A 21,663-nucleotide genomic window follows, 5' to 3' on the forward strand; every position below is an offset into this window, starting at 1 on the left:
AGGTTGCACACCTTCCATGTCTCACATGGCGCTCACAGTCTTGATCTCTTTTACAGATGAGGCAATTAGGCACAGAGAAGTTAAGTGATTTGCCAAAGGTCACACAGCAGGCAAGTGGCAGGTGGAGCTGGGATTAGAACCCAAGTCATTCTTACTCCTAGTCCCGTGCGCTATCCATTAGACCACACTGCTTCTCCATTCATCCTGTCCCTCTTGGGTTTTCGGTTGAGGGATGCCTATTTTCTGAATATTTTGAATGATTGAATATTTGATGCTGCCCAACTACATGATGATGACATTAAGTAGCAAAAAGTGTTCCTTAGTCAAAATTGCTATCCAATCCAGGTTTAGTAGTAAAGGAATAATTGCTATACCAGTTTCTCTAAAGGTTTCTTCTACTTTACTAGAAACACATTAGTGAATCAGAACGTAATGCACAAGACAGTGGGTTGGTTGAGTAAGGCACCCATTACTAGTGTAAGAGACTATTAAAATTTGCGGTGGTCACTTTGAGTTATTTCTCTGGCAAACTCCTTAACATGACCAAGTAACGCGATCAATGTAAATGACCACTGGCCTGTCAGACACACAAATAAGAGGCGTGTTTGCAATAGTGAACTTGTATTTTGTCTGTTGCAGAGGTCATAAGGACACGACTGCGTGAGGAAGGCACTAAGTACAAGGCTTTCATTCAGACAGCCCGCCTGGTGGCTCGTGAAGAAGGTTATCTTGCCTTCTATCGAGGACTCTTCGCCCAGCTCATCAGGCAGATACCAAACACTGCCATCGTGTTGTCCACGTATGAGCTCATCGTGTACCTGTTAGAAGATCACGCTAAGTAACAGGCCAAGGAGGGTACTCTAGAAAAATGAAATGAAAACTCTGGCAGAGAAATTTCTTCATTGACGATTAGACTGTTGCAGGAAGGGCCCTCCCGTCTGTGGCCCTTCTCACCTGCTGGACATTTCCTTTTGGATTCATGCTTTCTGGAAGGTTTCAATTCATTAACGTTAATAGTTAATTATCTTTTTTTAACTTAAAAAGACTTCAGAATTAAGCAGCTACTAAATTAAATCATGCTATTTAATTTAAGGATAAACTCGTTCTGTGTCCTCTTTGTGTTCACTGTACTGTCAACGTTAATAATATTTAGTCAGGGAACTTGAGTACTTTCCTAAAATGTGTCTCAGAGATATTCATTAAAATGGTAAGGCTAATGGAAAACTGACTTTTGCTCTTGACTAGATAGAGCCTTGGGCTCCTGGTGTCAAAAACATCACTTTCCAGTTGTGGTGGCCCCCAACAGGCGTGTTGTTGTTTTTTCTCCACAGTACTGTATAAATGCTTCTAACTTCTGAGCACAAAAGGTGTAGCTTTCTGGTCGTATAATTCAGAGTATACACAGACATTCTTGGAAATGGTTGTACTCTTCTGTCACCTCCAATTAAAAAAAAATATGAAGCTTCCTGGCTGCTAGTCCATTTAAAGTCTCCTTAGACTCCCTCTGACCTCTTCCCCCCCAACATAGACACATACACACTGGTGACCCACTGGCTGTGAAGTATCATTGAAATAAATAAAATACCATTAAGGCAACCTCCTGTCTAGGCTCTCATTGTATGATTCAAAGTCATGATCAACATCCATCTAGTGTTGTAGCAGTTTGCTGGGTTCCATTATCTGGTGTGATACTGCATTTGGAAGAAAATAGGACCTCTCTAGACATTCCCCTTCCACACCATTCATTTAATCGTATTTATTGAGCGTTTACTGTGTGCAGAGCACTGTAATAAGCGCTTGGGAAGTACAAATCAGGATCTCTCTCGTACCTATCCAACATTTTGCTGCTGTTTGGAGCATCTTGGAGTGCAAGGGGAGGAAATCCGTCTCTAATGAGGGAGGTCCTGGAAAAGGCACACCAACAAGTTGAATCACCTCAGTGTACATCTTTCTTTACCAAAATCAGAAAATAGTTATACTTAAATAGTAAATAAGGTTTTGGTCATGTGAAATTATTAGCTGCCTTTTTTTAACCCCTTCCTTGGGATTAGATGGTTTTCATATTGAAGTTTGTTAATGAAATGACTAGAAGGGCTGGGAATGTGGTTCCGGTGCCTGCTATATCCAGATGTGATCTGTTCAAATTCACTTTCCTGCAGGCAAATGGGGAGAGGGCTATTTTTTTCCCATTGCACTGAAGAGATTAATCTTGGCTTGACTTTTAACGCAGTTGGCATTCTCTGCTAACTTGCCTCAGCAGCTGTGACACATGCTAGAGACCAGAAAATATTGGTGCCAGACTTTCCTGCTGTTGAAATGAACAATAAAGGCAGTCATGATCTCAGCAGGTGTCTTTAGCTTTTTGTGCCGATCTCTGCCCAAGAAATAAACACAGCAGCGAGCAGTGTTTCTCTGTTTAATCAAAGGCTCAGTAGCAATCCGTTCTCCCTTTAGGAGCATTGATGGTAAAACATGAGTCTTTTTTAAAACGAATGCCTAACCTGATACGATTCAATCTGAAAGTTTAGAAATTGAATGGCTTGGTTACTATCTTTATTCTATTGTATAGTATTTGTTGTATTCTCCCAAGCGCGTAGTACAGTCCTCTGCACAAAGTAAGCCCTCAAATACCATTGACTTGACTATTTTCTGGGTTTAATGGCTCTGCACACTTCTTAGCAACTGGGTTCGTGGCTAGAGAAGCAGTGTGGCGTAGTGGATTGAGCATGGTCTTGGGAGCCAGGCTGTGGGTTCTAGTGCTGACTCTGCCACTTGTCATTTAACTTCTCTGGGTATCAGTTACCTCATCTGTAAAATGGGGATTAAGGCTCTGAGCCCCATGTGGGACGACTTGATTACCTTCCATCTACCCCAACGCTTAGAACAGTGCTTGGCACGTGGTAAGCACTTAACAAATACTATCATTATTATTATTAAATGGAACAAGAAGAGATGCAAAGACACAGCAAAGACTCAAAGTTTACTTTCATTTATATGTGCATGAAGTGGGGAATTTGTGTCACTGAATGGCTTGGAGAAAACTAATCCAGGGATAGCCAGCATGTACCTCCAGAAGGTTGAGATCAACAAGGGTCCAAGGGTGGGGGTTGATGGGAATCTTAATTTGCATCAGCCTCATCTCCTGGACATCTCAGCTAAAGTTTGTAGGTTTTTTATTATTATTATTGCTACCTGTTCACCCTCCTACTTAGACTGTGAGCCTCATGTGGGAAGTGATTATCTTGTATCTAACCTGGTGTTTAGCACAGTGCCTGGTACATAGTAAGCACTTAACAAATGTCTTCCCAGATATTAATGGGGAACAAAACAGATCGGATGGGGGATCAGTCATCCCTTCTGTCTCTTAATTTGTTGCATTTCAGTCAGATGGGCAAAGAACTATAGTCAGAGCTCACCAAATGATTAGTTTTCCAGTCAAATGAAAATACCACTCAATATAGCAAGTATATTTGTATGCACCTGCAAAAGAGGGCAGCCTTTAAAATGGGCCTATGGCAGCAGAAACAGTACTTCCTTGCCTAAACTAAGAATAAAGTGAAATCCAGTTTAGCAACCTTAGTTAGGTTGCCTTAGAGAACAGTAAAATCCATAATCCTGTTCCCATTAAGATCTGCTTTATGTCAGACTCAGCCTCTTTTCCTAGTGGATTCACCTCACCAATAATGTCATGTAACTGGTAGAGCAAGTTGGCCTATAATTTTATTCTCTGTCCCTCTGGGCCAAATTCAGTGGGCAAAGGGCAGCAGCAATTAGAAAAATCTAATAGGTGGGCAGTTGTATGCCACAATTTTTTTTAAAATTATGCTGAAGTCACTGAACGTTTCAATCCAATAGCAAAAAAACCAGGAGGATTTATTTTGGCTTCTGAAAGGGAATTCTCAAAGATTCTGTTTCACTGAAAGTTAGCTTCAGAGGGCTTCGCAGAAGCTCGAGCCTTTCCTGGGTCCCAAGCCTCCACGTTGATGCCGGTCGGATTTGGCTCAAGTTTAGCTTCCTCTGCCCCCAGTCACACCTCTTTATTTTGAATGAAGGATGAGTACAGGTGGAACCTGGTTTTTGGCATTGGAAGGTTCTGCCAACAGCATCACATTGTAAAAATCTTCCAGGGCAAAGGAAAAGTGCTGCTAAAGAGCATTTGAAAAAGGTGTGAAATTTGGGCGACTAATTCACCATTTTGAATGTTTCAGTCCCCACCCTTCTGTTTCCCCTAGTTGGAGAGGAAAGCTAGGTTAGCACTAGGGTCTCAAGTAAAGGAAGGAATAGGTTAAAATCAGCAGAGCTGTACAAGTGGTCTATCTCCTCCATGTTTGCCACCTTTGAATTAAATGAAGCAATATTGGAATTTCTGCTAGAGTGGAAAATACAAGAGGAAACAACAATCTCATATTTATAAAGCACTCTATCACCTTGCCTCCTCTTACCTCACCTGGCTTCTCTCCTACAACCCAGCCCGCGTAATCTGCTCCTTTGGTGCTAACCTTCTCACTGTGTCTCAACCTCGCCTGTCTTGCTGCCCACCACTGGCCCACGTCCTGCCTGGAATGCTCTCCCTCCTCAAATCCGCCAATTACTCTCCCTTTCTTCAAAGCCTTACTGAAGGCACCTCTCCTCCAAGAGGCCTTCCCAGACTAAGCCCCACTTTTCCTCATCTCTCACTCCCTTCTGAGTCACCTTCAATCAATCAATCGTATTTATTGAGCGCTTACTGTGTGCCGAGCACTGTACTAAGCGCTTGGGAAGTACAAGTTGGCAACATATAGAGACAGTCCCTACCCAACAGTGGGCTCACAGTCTAGAAGGGGGAGACAGAGAACAAAACCAAACATATTAACAAAAGCACCTTGACTTGCTCCCTTTGCTCTTCCCCCCTCCCAGCCCCACAGCACTTATGTATATATCTGTATAATTTTATTTATTTGTATTGATGTCTGTCTCCCCGCGGCCCCCAAGACCGTGAGCTCCTTGTGAGCAGGAAATGTCACTGTTTATTGTTGGATTTTCCCAAGCGCTTAGTACTGTGCTCTGCACACAGTAAGTGCTTAATAAATACGACTGAATCAGTGTGCAGAGCATTGTACTAAACACTTAGGAATATTTATACAGTACAACAGAATTAGTGGACACGTTCCCTACTTATAATAATAATGGCATTTGTTAAGCGCTTACTATGTGCCAAGCACTGTTCTAAGCGGTGATAACAAGCTTACAGTATAGACGAAGACTTATGATTACTCCTTTGAAATTACCTTATAGGATAAAAAACCCCGATGATATGAGCCATGTTTCCCTTTTCTTCTACCCACAACGTTAAGCTATATGTTATGCTGCCAACTTGTACTTCCCAAGCGCTTAGTACAGTGCTCTGCACACAGTAAGCGCTCAATAAATACGATTGAATATGTAATATTTCTAAAAAAAAATTACTGAGTTCATTCAAGCTGACTGGGAGTATTTAGTTCACTTTGCAATGAATAAGTTAATTTCTCCTGGATTTGTCACAAAGAAAGTGTCAGTTCAAACACTGAATAATGATTTAAATTCCAGTTCTTTTCTTACCCTTTGTCCAAATGTCTTTTCCCTCTTGTGGGTTTAGTGACCTTGAAAGTATTTGGATTTCACCCTTTAGCCAATTATGCTAGCCCAGGCAAGGTATCTTCTTCCACCCCATAATTCACTAACAGCTTTCTCCTCTGTAAACTTTAAGTTCCTCAAGAGTACAGAAACGTCTAACAACTTTATTGCATTGTAATCATAATTACGGTACTTATTAAGTGCTTAATATGTGCTAAGCACTGTTCTAAACTCTGGGGTAGATACAAGCTAATCAGGTCGGATGCTGTCCCTGTCTCACATGGGGCTCACACTCTCAGCCCCATTTTACAGATCAAGTGAAGTGACTTGGCCAAGGTCACACAGCAGACATGTGGCAGAGTCTGGATTAGAACCCAGGTCCTTTTGATTCTCAGGCCCGTGCTCTATCCACTTGGCTACACTGGTTCTCAGCATCTCCACTTCTCTTGTGCTTAGTACAGTGCCCTGCACCCAATTAGGCTTTATCATCATCAATTGTATTTATTGAGCGCTTACTGTGTGCAGAGCAGTGTACTAAGCGCTTGGGAAGTACAAGTTGGCAACAACTTCAGTATATACAACAGTGCTTGGCACATAGTAAGCGCTTAAATACCAATATTATTAATTATTATCTTCTTTCACTGAGTTTTTCCACCTCTGGTCCACTTCTCCACCCAACCTTAGAGGAGTTACATTAAGGGAGGAATGTAGGGAGATGCAACTTTGTCTTTTCTACAATTCCAGTGCTTTGGAATTACTAATCGCTGCCTACCTTAGTCCCCTCTCAAAATGATTCATTTAATAGTCTGTCTACTTGTTTTGTTTTGTCTGTTACCCCTCTTCTAGACTGTGAGCCCATTGTTGGGAAGGGAATGCTCTCTATTTGTTATCGAATTGTACTTTCCAAGCGCTTAGTACAGTGCTCTGCACAGAGTTAAGCGCTCAATAAATACAACTGAATGAACGAGTAAGACATTGTACTCTCTTCGTTGTACTGTACTCTCCAAAGCGCTTAATACAGTGCTTTGCACACAGTAATAGCTCAGTCAATACGATTGATTAGTTCTGCCTTGGTGATTGAACAAGCCCTCCCTTTCCTGCCCTTGATCTTATTTACCTACCTGACTTTCTATTGGAATTGGGAAGATGAGGGAAAAGTAGACAGTAAACTCCTTGAGGACAGGGATCAAGTCTACCAAGGCTATTGTATAGTACTCTCTCTCTCTATATATATATATACATGCTTATTTATATATATATATATATAGAAGCAGCATGACCTAATGGATAAAGCTTGGGCCTGGGAGCTGGAGGACCTGGGTTCTAATCCCAACTTCGCCACTTACCTGCTGCGTGACTCTGGAAAAGTCATTTCACTTTTCTGTTCTCCCTCCTACTTAATGTGAGCCCCATGTGGACCTGAATATCTTGTATCAATTTGTATTTATAATAATAATGATGGCATTTATTAAGTGCTTATTATGTGCAAAGCACTGTTCTAAGCGCTGGGGAGGTTACAAGGTGATCAGGTTGTCCCTCGGGAGGCTCACAGTCTTAACCCCCATTTTACAGATGAGGTAACTGAGGCACAGAGAAGTTAAATGACTTGCCCAACCTAGTAGGTGTAAAGAACCTACTCCTGGTTCTGTCACTTGTCTGCTGTGTGACCTTTGGCAAGTCATTACATTTTTCTCTGCCTCAGTTACCTCATCTGAAAAATGGGGTTCACAGTCTTCATAAGCGCTGAGTACAGTGCTCTGCACACAGTAAGCGCTCAATAAATACGATTGATTGATTGATTCATCCCCATTGTCCAGATGAGGAAACTGAGGCCTAGAGAAGTTAAGGGACTTGCCCAAAGTCACATAGCTGACAATTGAGCCCACTGTTGGGTAGGGACTGTCTCTATATGTTGCCAACTTGTACTTCCCAAGCGCTTAGTACAGTGCTCTGCACACAGTAAGCGCTCAATAAATACGATTGATGATGATGATGATGAATTGGCGGAGCCGGGATTTGAACCCATGACCTCTGACTCCAAAGCCCGGGCTCTTTTCCACCGAGTCACGCTGCTTCTACTGTGTGCAGTGCACTGTACTAAGTACTTGGGAGAGTACAATAATAAAATAACAGACTTGGTAGACAAATATCCTGCTCACATGCTTACAGCCTAGAGCAGGAGACAGCCATTAATATGAATTATGGATATTCATTCATTCATTCAATCGTATTTATTGAGCGCTTACTGTGTGCAGAGCACTGTACTAAGCGCTTGGGAACTACAAGTTGGCAACATATGTACAAAAGTGCTGTGGGGCTGAGGTGCAGGGGGTGAATGAAAGGAGCAAATCAGGGTGACACAAAAGCGAGTGGGAGAGTAGCATTTGGCACATAGTTTAAGCTCCCCCTCGTCCCCCTCTCCATCCCCCCATCTTACCTCCTTCCCTTCCCCACAGCACCTGTATATATGTATATATGGTTGTACATATTTATTACTCTATTTATTTATTTATTTATTTATTTTACTTGTACATTTCTATCCTATTTATCTTATTTTGTTGGTATGTTTGGTTCTGTTCTCTGTTTCCCCCTTTTAGACTGTGAGCCCACTGTTGGTTAGGGACTGTCTCTATGTGTTGCCAATTTGTACTTCCCAAGCGCTTAGTACAGTGCTCTGCACATAGTAAGCGCTCAATAAATACCATTGAATGATTGATTGATTGATTGATTTAAGCTCTTAACACGCCACACTTTTATTTTGCAGGGGGTGAATGAAAGGAGCAAATCAGGATGACACAAAAGCAAGTGGGAGAATAGCATTTGGCACATCGTTTAAGCTCTTAACACACCACACTTTTATTTTGCTCTGCAAACAATAAACACTCAATAAACACCTTCGATTGCTTGCCCCCAGCCCTAAAACGGTTGACAAGCCACATTCTGTCTCCCCCTTTTAGACTGTGAGCCCACTGTTGGGTAGGGGCCGTCTCTATATGTTGCCAATTTGTACTTCCCAAGCGCTTAGTCCAGTGCTCTGCACATAGTAAGCGCTCAATAAATACGATTGATGATGATGATGATTCTTCGACAAGCTCTAAAACCTAAACTGATCAGGGTTGAAGCTTAGTGGATTAATCCCCACTGAAGGCAGGGTGGAGCGGCTGAAGTGAAGTGGACAGTGGGGACAGTTTAGAATCAATCAATCGTATTTATTGAGCGCTTACTGTGTGCAGAGCACTGCACTAAGCACTTGAAGAGTTTAGAATCAATCAATCAATCATATTTATTGAGCGCTCACTGTGTGCAGTGCACTGTACTAAGCACTTGGGAAGTACAAGTTGGCAACATCTAGAGACAGTCCCTACCCAACAGTGGGCTCACAGTCTAAAAGGGGGAGACAGAGAACAAAACCAAACATACTAACAAAATAAAATAAATAGAATAAATGTGTACAGGTAAAATAGAGTAATAAATATGTACAAACTTATATACATATATACAGATGCCGTGGGGAAGGGAAGGAGGTAAGATGTAAGAGGTAAGGGGTTCAAATCTCAGCTCTGCCAATTGTCAGCTGTGTGACTTTGGGCAAGTCACTTCACTTCTCTGGGCCTCAGTTACCTCATCTATAAAATGGGGATTAAGACTATGAGCCCCCCGTGGGACAACCTGATGACCTTGTAACCTCCCCAGTGCTTAGAACACAGTTTAGAACAGTGCCCAGCACTTAGAACGGTACTTTGCACGTAGTAAGCGTTTAATAAATGCCATCATCATTACTATTATCTCCCCAGAAGCAGGATGGCCTAGTGTAAAGAGCATTGGGAGTCAGAGGACCTAGGTTCTAATTCTGACTCGGCCCGGTACCTGCTGTGTGACCTTGAGCGAGTCACTTCAGTTCTCTGTGCCAAAGTTCCCTCATCTGCAAAATAGGGATTCAATATCCGTGTTCCTTCCTTCTTACAATGTGGGACCTGATGATTTTGTATCTACTCCGGCTCTTAGCATAGTGCTCGTCACATAGTAAGCGCTTAACAAATGCCACAATTATTATTAATAATGATATTTGTTAAGTGCTTGGCACATCGTAAGCGCTTTGCACCTGTATATACGTTTGTACATATTTATTACTCTATTTATTTATTTTACTTGTACATATCTATTCTATTTATTTTATTTTGTTAGTATGTTTGGTTTTGTTCTCTGTCTCCCCCTGTTAGACTGTGAGCCCACTGTTGGGTAGGGACTGTCTCTATATGTTGCCAACTTGGACTTCCCAAGCGCTTAGTACAGTGCTCTGCACACAGTAAGCGCTCAATAAATACGATTGATTGATTGATTGATTGATTTACATATACCATAATTATTATTAAGTGCTAACTATGTGTCCTAAACAGCTCGGGTAGTTAACAAGCTAATCAGGTTGGACAAAACCCCTGTCCCTGAATCCACAAAGGACTTGCAATCTCCATCCCCATTTTACTGGATGAGGTAACTGGGGCACAGATAAGTGACATAACAATAATAATTTTAATAATTGTGGTTTTTGTCAAGCCGTTACTATGTGCCAGGCACTGTACTAAGCGCTGGGGTAGATACAAGCAAATCGGGTTGGACACAGTCTCTGTCCCATGGGGGGCTCAAAGTCTCAACCCTCAGTTTACAGATGAGGTAACTGAGGCACAGAGAAGTAAAGTGACATGCCCAAGGTCACCCAGCAGACAAATGACAGAGCTGGGATTAGAATCCATGTCCTCGGACTCCCAAGCCCATGTTCCTTCTACTAGGCCATGCCGCTTCTCCACCATGCCTCGCTGCTATTATTCTCTCTCCAATAATAATAATAATAATGGCATTTATTAAGCGCTTATTATGTGCAGGGCACTGTTCTAAGCGCTGGGGAATTTACAAGGTGATCAGGTTGTCCCACGTGGGGCTCACAGTCTTCATCCCCATTTCACAGATGAGGGAACTGAGGCTCAGAGAAGTGAAGTGACTTGCCCAAAGTCACACAGCTGACGTGGTGGAGCTGGGATTTGAACCCATGACCTCTGACTCCAAAGCCCGGGCTTTTTCCACTGAGCCACGCTGCTTCTCCAAGGCAGGGGTTTGCTGGGCCCAAGGGAGTCAGAGGGTCATGGGTTCCAATTCCGCCGCCGCCACATGTCACCTGTCTACATGTTTTGTTTTGCTGTCTGTCTCCCCTTCTAGACCGTGAGCCCGCTGTTGGGTAGGGACCGTCTCTATATGTTGCCGACTTGTACTTCCCAAGCGCTTAGTACAGTGCTCTGCACACAGTAAGCGCTCAATAAATACGACTGAATGAATGAATGCTGGGTGTGACCTTGGGCAAGTCACTTCACTTCGCTGTGCCTCCGTGACTTCATCATCTATCAAATGGGGATTGAGACTGGGCGCCCCACTTGGGACAGGGACTGTGTCATCCCAATTGGCTTGTAATAATAATAATAATGAAGGCATCTGTTAAGCGCTTACTATGTGCCAAGCACTGTTCTAAGCGCTGGGGGGGATGCAAGGTGATCAGGTTTTCCCACGTGGGGCTCACAGTCTTCATCCTCATTTCACAGATGAGGGAACTGAGGCCCAGGGACATTAAGTGACTTGCCTAAAGTCACACAGCCCGTTGTTGGGTAGGGACCGTCTCTATATGTTGCCAACCTGTACTTCCCAAGCGCTTAGTACAGTGCTCTGCACACAGTAAGCGCTCAATAAATACGATTGAACGAATGAATGAAGCGGCAGAGCTGGGATTCGAACCCATGACCTCCGACTCCTAAGCCCATGCTCTTGCCACTAAGCCACGATGCTTCCCTAGCCCTGCTGCTTCCCTTGTACCTACCCCAGCGCTTAGTACAGTGCCTGGCACATAGTAAGCGTTTAGGGACCGTCTCTATATGTTGCCAACTTGTACTTGCCAAGCGCTTAGTAATAATAATAATAATCATGATGGCATTTATTAAGCACTTGCTATGTGCAAAGCACTGTTCTAAGCGCTGGGGAAGTTACAAGGTGATCAGGTTGTCCCACGGGGGGCTCACAGTCTTAATCCCCATTTTCCAGATGAGGGAACTGAAGCACAGGGAAGTTACGTGACTTGTCCAAAGTCATACAGCTGACAAGTGGTGGAGTCAGGACTTGAACCCATGACCTCTAACTCCAAGACCCGTGCTCTTTCCACTGAGCCATGCTGCTTCTCTAGCGCTTACTGTATGCAGAGCAGTGTACTAAGCGCTTGGGAAGTACAAGCTGGCAACATATAGAGACGGCCCCTACCCAACAACGGGCTCACAGTCTAGAAGCGGGAGACAGACAACTAAACAAAAAGATGTACTGCTGTTGGGTAGGGACCGTCTCTATATGTTGCCGATTTGTACTTCCCAAGCGCTTAGTCCAGTGCTCTGCACACAGTAAGCGCTCAATAAATACGATTGAATGAATGTACTTCTCTGTGCTCTGCACACAGTAAGTGCTCAATAAATACGATTGAATGAATGAATGTACTTCTCTGTGCTCTGCACACAAAGCGCTCAATAAATACGGTTGAATGAATGAATGTACTTCCCTGTGCTCTGCACACAGTAAGCGCTCAATAAATACGATTGAATGAATGAATAAATGTACTTCTCTGTGCTCTGCGCAGTGCTCTGTGCAGTCCAGTGCTCTGCACACAGTAAGCGCTCAATAAATACGATTGAATGAATGAATGAATGAATGTACTTCTCTGTGCTCTGCACGGTGTGCTCTGTGCAGTCCAGTGCTCTGCACACAGTAACTGCTCAATAAATACAATTGATGAATGAATGAATGAACTTCTCTGTGCTCTGCACAGTGCTCTGTGCAGTCCAGTGCTCTGCACACAGTAAGCACTCAATAAATACGATTGAATGAATGAATGTACTTCTCTGTGCTCTGCAGTGCTCTGTGCAGTCCAGTGCTCTGCACACAGTAAGCGCTCAATAAATACGATTGAATGAATGCATGAATGAACTTCTCTGTGCTCTGCACACAGTAAGCGCTCAATAAATACTATTGAATGAATGAATAAATGTACTTCTCTGTGCTCTGCAGTGCTCTGTGCAGTCCAGTGCTCTGCACACAGTAAGCGCTCAATAAATACGATTGAATGAATGAACTTCTCTGTCCTCTGCACAGTGCTCTCTGCAGTCCAGTGCTCTGCACACAGTAAGCGCTCAATAAATACGATTGAATGAATGTACTTCTCTGTGCTCTGCACGGTGTGCTCTGTGCAGTCCAGTGCTCTGCACACAGTAAGCGCTCAATAAATACTTTTGAATGAATGAATAAATGTACTTCTCAGTGCTCTGTGCAGTCCACTGCTCTGCACACAGTAAGTGCTCAATAAATACGATTGAATGAATGAATGAATGTACTTCTCTGTGCTCTGCAGTGCTCTGTGCAGTCCACTGCTCTGCACACAGTAAGCGCTCAATAAATACGATTGAATGAATGAACTTCTCTGTCTTCTGCACAGTGCTCTGTGCAGTCCAGTGCTCTGTACACAGTAAGCGCTCAATAAATACGATCCAATGAATGAATGAATGTACATCTCTGTGCTCTGCACGGTGTGCTCTGTGCAGTCCAGTGCTCTGCACACAGTAAGCGCTCAATACGATTGAATGAACTGCTCTGTGCAGTCCAGTGCTCTGCACACAGTAAGCACTCAATAAATACGATTAAATGAATGAATGAATGTACTTCTCTGTGCTCTGCACGATGTGCTCTGTGCAGTCCAGTGCTCTGCACACAGTAAGCGCTCAATAAATACGATTGAATGAATGAATGAATGTACTTCTCTGTGCTCTGCAGTGCTCTGTGCAGTCCAGTGCTCTGCACACAGTAAGCGCTCAATACGATTGAATGAATGAATGTACTCTGTGCTCTGCACAGTGCTCTGTGCAGTCCAGTGCTCTGCACACAGTCAGCACTCAATACGATTGAATGAATGAATGTACTCTGTGCTCTGCACAGTGCTCTGCGCAGTCCAGTGCTCTGCACACAGTAAGCGCTCAATAAATACGATTGAATGAATGAACTTCTCTGTCCTCTGCACAGTGCTCTGTGCAGTCCAGTGCTCTGTACACAGTAAGCGCTCAATAAATACGATTGAATGAATGAACGAATGTACCTCTCTGTGCTCTGCACAGTGCTCTGCGCAGTCCAGTGCTCTGCACACAGTAAGCGCTCAATAAATACGATTGAATGAATGAATGAATGTACTTCTCTGTGCTCTGCACACAGTAAGCGCTCAATAAATACGATTGATTGAATGAATGAATGAATGAACTTCTCTGTGCTCTGCAGTGTTCTGTCCAGTGGTCTGCACACGGCAAGCGCTCAATAAATACGACTGGATGAATGAGGGATTGAATAAATACCATGATCATTATTCATTCATTCAATCGTGTTTATCGATGTATTATTCCTTCGCCTTGGGGAATTTATTTGATGGGCGGGAGAGCGGCGGGTTACGCCCCCCCGCCCTTTCCCGGGTCCGGGAGGCACGATCGGCCTGACTCACCGGCGAGCACGACCCCGTCCTTTCACGCGGCCGCCCCCACCCACGCCCCGCACTTCCCGGGAAGCCGGGGAGCGGGAAGCGGGAGCCGGGAAGAGGGGGGCGGGAAGCGGGAGGTGGGAGCGCCGCTCTGAGTCATCCCGGGCCACGCCCCCTCCCCGTCCCTGCCTCCCCATTGGCCGCGCGGCGCCCCCCCTTCCCAGCCCTGGCTCCTCATTGGCCGCGCGGCGCCCCCTCCGTCCCCGTCCCTGGCTCCTGATTGGCCGCGCGGCGGCCCCCCTCCCGATCCCGTCCCTGGCTCCTTATTGGCCGTGCGGCGCCCCCCCGTCCCCGTCCCTGGCTCCTGATTGGCCGCGCGGAGCTCCCCCACCCCGTCCCCATCCCTGGCTCCCGGCCCCCTCCCGACCCCATCCCTGGCTCCTGATTGGCCGCGCGGCGCCCCCCCCCGTCCCCATCCCTGGCTCCTGATTGGCCGCGCGGCGCCCCTCCCGTCCCCGTCCCTGGCTCCCGATTGGCCGCACGGCGGCCCCTCTCCCGTCCCCGTCCCTGGCTCCCGATCGGACGCGCGGCGGCCCCCCCCAGTCCCCGTCCCTGGTTCCTGATTGGCCGCGCGGCGGCCCCCCCCCCGTCCCAGTCCCTGGCTCCTGATTGGCCTCGCGGCGGCCCCCTCCCGACCCCATCCCTGGTTCCTGATTGGCCGCGCGGCGGTCCCCCCCCCCTCCTGTCCCCGTCCCTAGCTCCTGATTGGCCGCGCGGCGTCCCTCCCGACCCCAGCCCCGGCTCCTGATTGGCCTCGCGGCGGCCCCCCCCGACCCGGTCCCCGGCTCCTGATTGGCCGCGCGGCGGGAGCGCGCCCGCGGAGGGGGTGGGCCCCCGGCGCCGCTTACAAAGCGCGGAGGAGAAGGTGACCGCGGGAGGCGTGCGCGGCGGCCCGCCGTCGGGGAGCATGGAGGGGGTGAGCGCGCTGCTGGCGGGCGGCCCCTCGGCGGGCCTGGCCGGGGGGCTCGGGGTGGCCGCGGGCGCCGCCGCCGCCGGCCTGCTCTTCTACAGGATCGCGCGCAGGTAAGCGGGGGCGCGCCGCGGGGGGCGCGGGGGCGCGCCGCGGGGGGCGCGGGGGCGCGCAGGCCCTCCACCACCGCCACCTCCGGGGCGGCAGGGGTCGCCCTCTCTCCACGGCTCCTTCCCCGGAGCAGCGGCGTGGCCCGGTGGAAAAGAGCGCGGGCTCGGGAGGCCGAGGTCCTGGGTTCGAATCCCGCCCCCGCCGAGTGTCAGCCGTGTGACTTTGACTTCACCTCTCTGGGCCTCAGTTCTCTCATCTGTAAAATGGGGGTGAAGGCTGGGAGCCCCGTGGGGGACAACCTGATTACCCTGGGATCTGTCCCAGATCTGCCAGTTGTCAGCTGTGTGACCTTGGGCAAGTCACTTCACCTCTCTGGGCCTCAGTTCCCTCATCTGGAAAATGGGGATGAAGACTGGGAGCCCCCTGTGGGCACGTAGTAAGCGCTTAATAAATGCCATTATTATTATTATTATTATTATTATTATTATCTGTAAAATGGGGATGAAGACTGGGAGCCCCATGGGGGACAACCTGATTACCCTGGGATCTATCCCAGATCCGCCAGTTGTCAGCCGTGTGACCTTGGGCAAGTCACGTCACTTCTCTGGGCCTCAGTTCCCTCATCTGTAAAATGGGGATGAAGACTGGGAGCCCCCTGTGGGCACATGGTAAGCGCTTAATAAATGCCATTATTATTATTATTATTATTATTATCTGTAAAATGGGGATGAAGACTGGGAGCCCCATGGGGGACAACCTGATTACCCTGGTATCTATCCCAGTTCTGCCAATTGTCAGCCGTGTGACCTTGGGCAAGTCACTTCACCTCTCTGGGCCTCAGTTCCCTCATCTGTAAAATGGGGATGAAGACTGGGAGCCCCATGGGGGACAACCTGATTACCCTGGGATCTGTCCCAGTTCCACCAATTGGCAGCCATGTGACCTTGGGCAAGTCACTTCACTTCTCTGGGCCTCAGTTCTCTCATCTGTAAAATGGGGATGAAGACTGGAAGCCCCATGTGTAAAATGGGGATGAAGACTGGGAGCCCCCCGTGGGACAACCTGATTACCCTGGGATCTGTCCCAGCTCTGCCAATTGTCAGCCGTGTGACCTTGGGCAAGTCACTTCACCTCTCTGGGCCTCAGTTCCCTCATCTGGAAAATGGGGATGAAGACTGGGAGCCCCCTGTGGGCACATGGTAAGCGCTTAATAAATGCCATTATTATTATTATTATTATCTGTAAAATGGGGATGAAGACTGGGAGCCCCATGTGGGACAACCTGATTACCCTAGTATCTATCCCAGATCCGCCAATTGTCAGCCGTGTGACCTTGGGTAAGTCACTTCACTTCTCTGGGCCTCAGTTCCCTCATCTGTAAAATGGGGATGAAGACTGGGAGCCCCATGGGGGACAACCTGATTACCCTGGGATCTATCCCAGATCCGCCAATTGTCAGCCGTGTGACCTTGGGCAAGTCACTTCACCTCTCTGGGCCTCAGTTCCCTCATCTGGAAAATGGGGATGAAGACTGGGAGCCCCCTGTGGGCACATGGTAAGCGCTTAATAAATGCCATTATTATTATTATTATCTGTAAAATGGGGGTGAAGACTGGGAGCCCCATGTGGGACAACCTGATTACCCTGGTATCTGTCCCAGCTCCGCCAACTGTCAGCCGTGTGACCTTGGGCAAGTCACTTCACTTCTCTGGGCCTCAGTTCCCTCATCTGTAAAATGGGGGTGAAGACTGGGAGCCCCATGGGGGACAGCCTGATTACCCTGGTCTCTGTCCCAGCTCCGCCAATTAATAATAATGGTATTTGTTAAGCGCTTACTATGTGCAAAGCACTGTTCTAAGCGCTGATTGTCTGCTGTGTGACCTTGGGCAATTCACTTCACTTCTCTGGGCCTCAGTTCCCTCATCTGTAAAATGGGGATTAAGACTGTGAGCCCCCGTGGGACAACTTTATCACCTTGTAACCTCCCCAGCGCTTAGAACGGTGCTTTGCACATAGTAAGCACTTAATAAATGCCATTATTATTATTATCATCTGTAAAATGGGGATGAAGACTGGGAGCCCCATGTGGGACAACCTGATTACCCTGGTATCTGTCCCAGATCCGCCAGTTGTCAGCCGTGTGACCTTGGGCAAGTCACTTCACCTCTCTGGGCCTCAGTTCCCTCATCTGTAAAATGGGGATGAAGACTGGGAGCCCCATGGGGGACAACCTGATTACCCTAGTATCTATCCCAGATCCGCCAGTTGTCAGCCGTGTGACCTTGGGCAAGTCACTTCACTTCTCTGGGCCTCAGTGCCCTCCTCTGTAAAATGGGGATGAAGACTGGGAGCCCCATGGGGGACAACCTGATTACCCTGGTCTCTGTCCCAGCTCCGCCAATTAATAATAATGGTATTTGTTAAGCGCTTACTATGTGCAAAGCACTGTTCTAAGCGCTGATTGTCAGCTGTGTGACCTTGGGCAAGTCACTTCACTTCTCTGGGCCTCAGTTACCTCATCTGTAAAATGGGGGTGAAGACTGGGAGCCCCCTGTGGGACAACTTTATCACCTTGTAACCTCCCCCAGCGCTTAGAACAGTGCTTTGCACATAGTAAGCGCTTAATAAATGCCGTTATTATTATTATCTGTAAAATGGGGATGAAGACTGGGAGCCCCATGTGGGACAACCTGATTACCCTGGTATCTGTCCCAGCTCCGCCAATTGTCAGCCGTGTGACCTTGGGCAAGTCACTTCACTTCTCTGGGCCTCAGTTCCCTCATCTGTAAAATGGGGATGAAGACTGGGAGCCCCATGGGGGACAACCTGATTACCCTGGTATCTATCCCCCATCTCACCTCCTTCCCTTCCCCACAGCACCTGTATATATATTTGTACGTATTTATTATTTTATTTATTTTACTTGTACATATTTATTCTATTTATTTTATTTTGTTAATATGTTTTGTTGTCTGTCTCCCCCTTCTAGACTGCAAGCCCGCTGTTGGGTAGGGACCGTCTCTCTATGTTGCCAACTTGTACTTCCCAAGTGCTTAGTCCAGTGCTCTGCCCACAGTCAGCGCTCAATAAATACGAATGAATAAATGAATTCAATCGTATTTGAGCGCTGACTGTGTGCAGAGCACTGGACTGAGCGCTTGGGAGAGTGCAGATCGGCAACATAATATCGTAGTATTTTCTTTACGGTCTTTATTAAGCGCTTACTCTTTGCCAAGCACTAAGCTCGAGGGCGGATACAAGGTCAGCAGGCTGCCCTCCGTGGGGCTCACAGGCTTCATCCCCATTTTACAGACGAGGTAAGTAATGATGGTATTTGTTAAGCGCTTAGTATGTGCCAAGCACTGTTCGAAGAGCTGGGGGAGATAAAAGGTCATCAGGTTGTCCCCCGTGGGGCTCACAGTCTTCATCCCCGTTTTTCAGGCGAGGTAAGTAATGATGCCATTTAAGCGCTTACTGTGTGTCAGGCACTGTTCTAAACACTAGACTGTGAGCCCACTGTTGGGTAGGGACTGTCTCTATATATTGCCAATTTGTACTTCCCAAGCGCTTAGTACAGTGCTCTGCACATAGTGAGCGCTCAATAAATACAATTGATGATGATGATGAGGCAAAGTAATCAGGTTGCCCCACTTGGGGCTCACAGTTTTGCTCCCCATTTTACAGATGAGGGAACTGAGGCACAGAGAAGTGAAGTGACTTGCCCAAAGTCACACAGCTGACAGGTGGCAGAGCCGGGAGTAGAAGTCACGATCTCTGACTCCCAAGCCCGGGCTCTTTCCACTAAGCCGCGCTGCTTTTCTGCAGGGCACTGGACTAAGCGCTTGGGAAGTACAAATCGGCAACATAAGATTGTAGTATTTTCTCTCCAGTCTTTATTAAGCGCTTACTCTTTGCCAAGCACTAAGCTCTAGGGCGGATGGGGCTCACAGTCTTCATCCCCGTTTTACAGACGAGGTAAGTAATGGTATTTGTTATTTGTTAAGCGCTTACTATGTGCAGAGCAATCAATCAATCAATCAATCGTATTTATTGAGCGCTTACTATGTGCAGAGCACTGTACTAAGCGCTTGGGAAGTACAAATTGGCATCACATAGAGACGGTCCCTACCCAACAGTGGGCTCACAGTCTAAAAGGGGGAGACAGAGAACAGAACCAAACATACCAACAAAATAAAATAAGTAGGATAGAAATGTACAAGTAAAATAAATAAATAAATAAATAGAGTAATAAATATGTACAACCATATATACATATATACAGGTGCTGTGGGGAAGGGAAGGAGGTAAGACGGGGGGATGGAGAGGGGGACGGGGAGAGGAAAGAAGGGGCTCAGTCTGGGAAGGCCTCCTGGAGGAGGTGAGCTCTCAGCAGGGCCTTGAAGGGAGGAAGAGAGCTAGCTTGGCGGATGGGCAGAGGGAGGGCATTCCAGGCCCGGGGGATGACGTGGGCCGGGGGTCGATGGCGGGACAGGCGAGAGCGAGGTACAGTGAGGAGATTAGTGGTGGAGGAGCGGAGGGTGCGGGCTGGGCAGTAGAAGGAGAGAAGGGAGGTGAGGTAGGAGGGGGCGAGGTGATGGACAGCCTTGAAGCCCAGGGTGAGGAGTTTCTGCCTGATGCGCAGATTGATCGGTAGCCATTGGAGGTTTTTGAGGAGGGGAGTAATATGTCCAGAGCGTTTCTGGACAAAGATAATCCGGGCAGCAGCATGAAGTATGGATTGAAGTGGAGAGAGACAGGAGGATGGGAGATCAGAGAGAAGGCTAGTGCAGTAGTCCAGACGGGATAGGATGAGAGCTTGAATGAGCAGGGTAGCGGTTGGGATGGAGAGGAAAGGGCGGATCTTGGCAATGTTGCGGAGCTGAGACCGGCAGGTTTTGGTGACGGCTTGGATGTGAGGGGTGAATGAGAGAGCGGAGTCGAGGATGACACCAAGGTTGCGGGCTTGTGAGACGGGAAGGATGGTAGTGCCGTCAACAGAGATGGGCAAGTCAGGGAGAGGACAAGGTTTGGGAGGGAAGACAAGGAGCTCAGTCTTCGACATGTTGAGCTTTAGGTGGCGGGCGGACATCCAGAGCACCGTTCTAAGCGCTGGGGAGGTTACAAGGCGATCAGGTTGTCCCACAGGGGGCTCACAGTTTTAATCCCCATTATATAGATGAGGTAACTGAGGCACAGAGAAGTTAAGTACAGCTGATAGTTGGCGGACCCAGGATTTGAACCCATGACATCTGGCTCCATTTGGGCAGTTCCAGTCCCCATTTTCCAGATGAGGTAGGCACAGAGAAGCCAAGTGACTTGCCCAAGGTCACACACAGCAGACCAGACTGCAAGCTTGTCGTGGGCCAGGCATGTGAGCCCACTGTTGGGTAGGGACTGTCTCTATATGTTGCCAACTTGTACTTCCCAAGCGCTTAGTCCAGTGCCCTGCACACAGTAAGTGCTCAATAAATACGATTGATGATGATGATGATGTAATGATGGCTTTTGTTAAGCGCTTGCTATGTGCCAAGCGCTGTTTGAAGCATCGGAGTGGGGGTGATACAAGGTCATCAGGTTGTCCCATGTGGGGCTCACAGTCTTAACCCCCATTTGACAGATGAGGTAACTGAGGCCCAGAGAAGTTAAATGGTTTGCCCAAGCTCACACTGCAGGCAAGTGGTAGAGGCAGGATTAGAACCCATGGCCTCTGACTCCCAAGCCTGAATTTTTGTCACTAGGCCCCGCTACTTCTACTTTGCCAAGCGCTTGGTACAGGACTGTCCCTCCTCAAATCTGGCTGACAATCACTCTTCCCTTCCCCCCCTTTAAAGTCCTACTGAAGGCACACCTCAATCAATCAATCAATCAATCGTATTTATTGAGCGCTTACTGTGTGCAGACCTCCTCCAAGAGGCCTTCCCAGAATAAGCCCCCTTTTCCTCAGCTCCCCCCTCTTCCGTGTCACCACAACTTGCTCCCTTTACTCTTCCCCCCCATCCCTGCCCCACAGCATTTATTTATATATCTATAATTCTGTTTGTTTATTTTGATGCCTGTTTACTTGTTTTGATGTCCGTTTCCTTCCCCCTCTAGACTGTAAACCCATTGTGGGCAGGGATTGTCTTTATTGCTTTATCATTATTATTATTATTGTTACGTGCCTTCGAGTTGTTTCTGATTCATAGCGATTCCATGGATCTACTTTCTCCAGAACGTCCGGTCCTCTGCCATAATCCGCAACCTTTTTACTGTTTTTTTTCCTTTTTTGTTGTTATGGTCTCTATCCATCTAGCTGCTAATAGTAATAGTGTTTGAGCGCTTACTGTCATCATCATCAATCGTATTTATTGAGCGCTTACTGTGCTTACTATGTACCAAGCATTGTTCTAAGTCCTGGGGGAATCTGGTAATAATAATAAGATAATAATAATAATAATAAGAAGATAAACAGGTT

General features: G+C 47.1%; 2 protein-coding genes across 2 annotated transcripts in view; both read left to right on the top strand.

Annotated features, from left to right (window-relative positions):
• Nucleotides 1-1,596, top strand: part of SLC25A33 (solute carrier family 25 member 33) — a 36,199-nt gene extending 34,603 nt beyond the window's left edge. Inside the window, exon 7 of the mRNA XM_038747109.1 lies at nt 640-1,596. Coding sequence (XP_038603037.1) covers nt 640-842 — 203 coding nt within the window. The 3' untranslated portion in view covers nt 843-1,596. The remainder of the gene's footprint in view (nt 1-639) is intronic.
• A 13,499-nt stretch (nt 1,597-15,095) lies between these two features.
• The window catches only part of TMEM201 (transmembrane protein 201), a 44,674-nt gene continuing 38,106 nt past the window's right edge, over nt 15,096-21,663 (top strand). The window contains exon 1 of the mRNA XM_038746473.1: nt 15,096-15,211. Within this exon, the coding sequence (XP_038602401.1) occupies nt 15,096-15,211 (116 nt within the window). The remainder of the gene's footprint in view (nt 15,212-21,663) is intronic.

This window comes from Tachyglossus aculeatus, chromosome 5 (genome assembly GCF_015852505.1).
Source record: "Tachyglossus aculeatus isolate mTacAcu1 chromosome 5, mTacAcu1.pri, whole genome shotgun sequence".
Taxonomy (NCBI): Eukaryota; Metazoa; Chordata; class Mammalia; order Monotremata; family Tachyglossidae; genus Tachyglossus; species Tachyglossus aculeatus.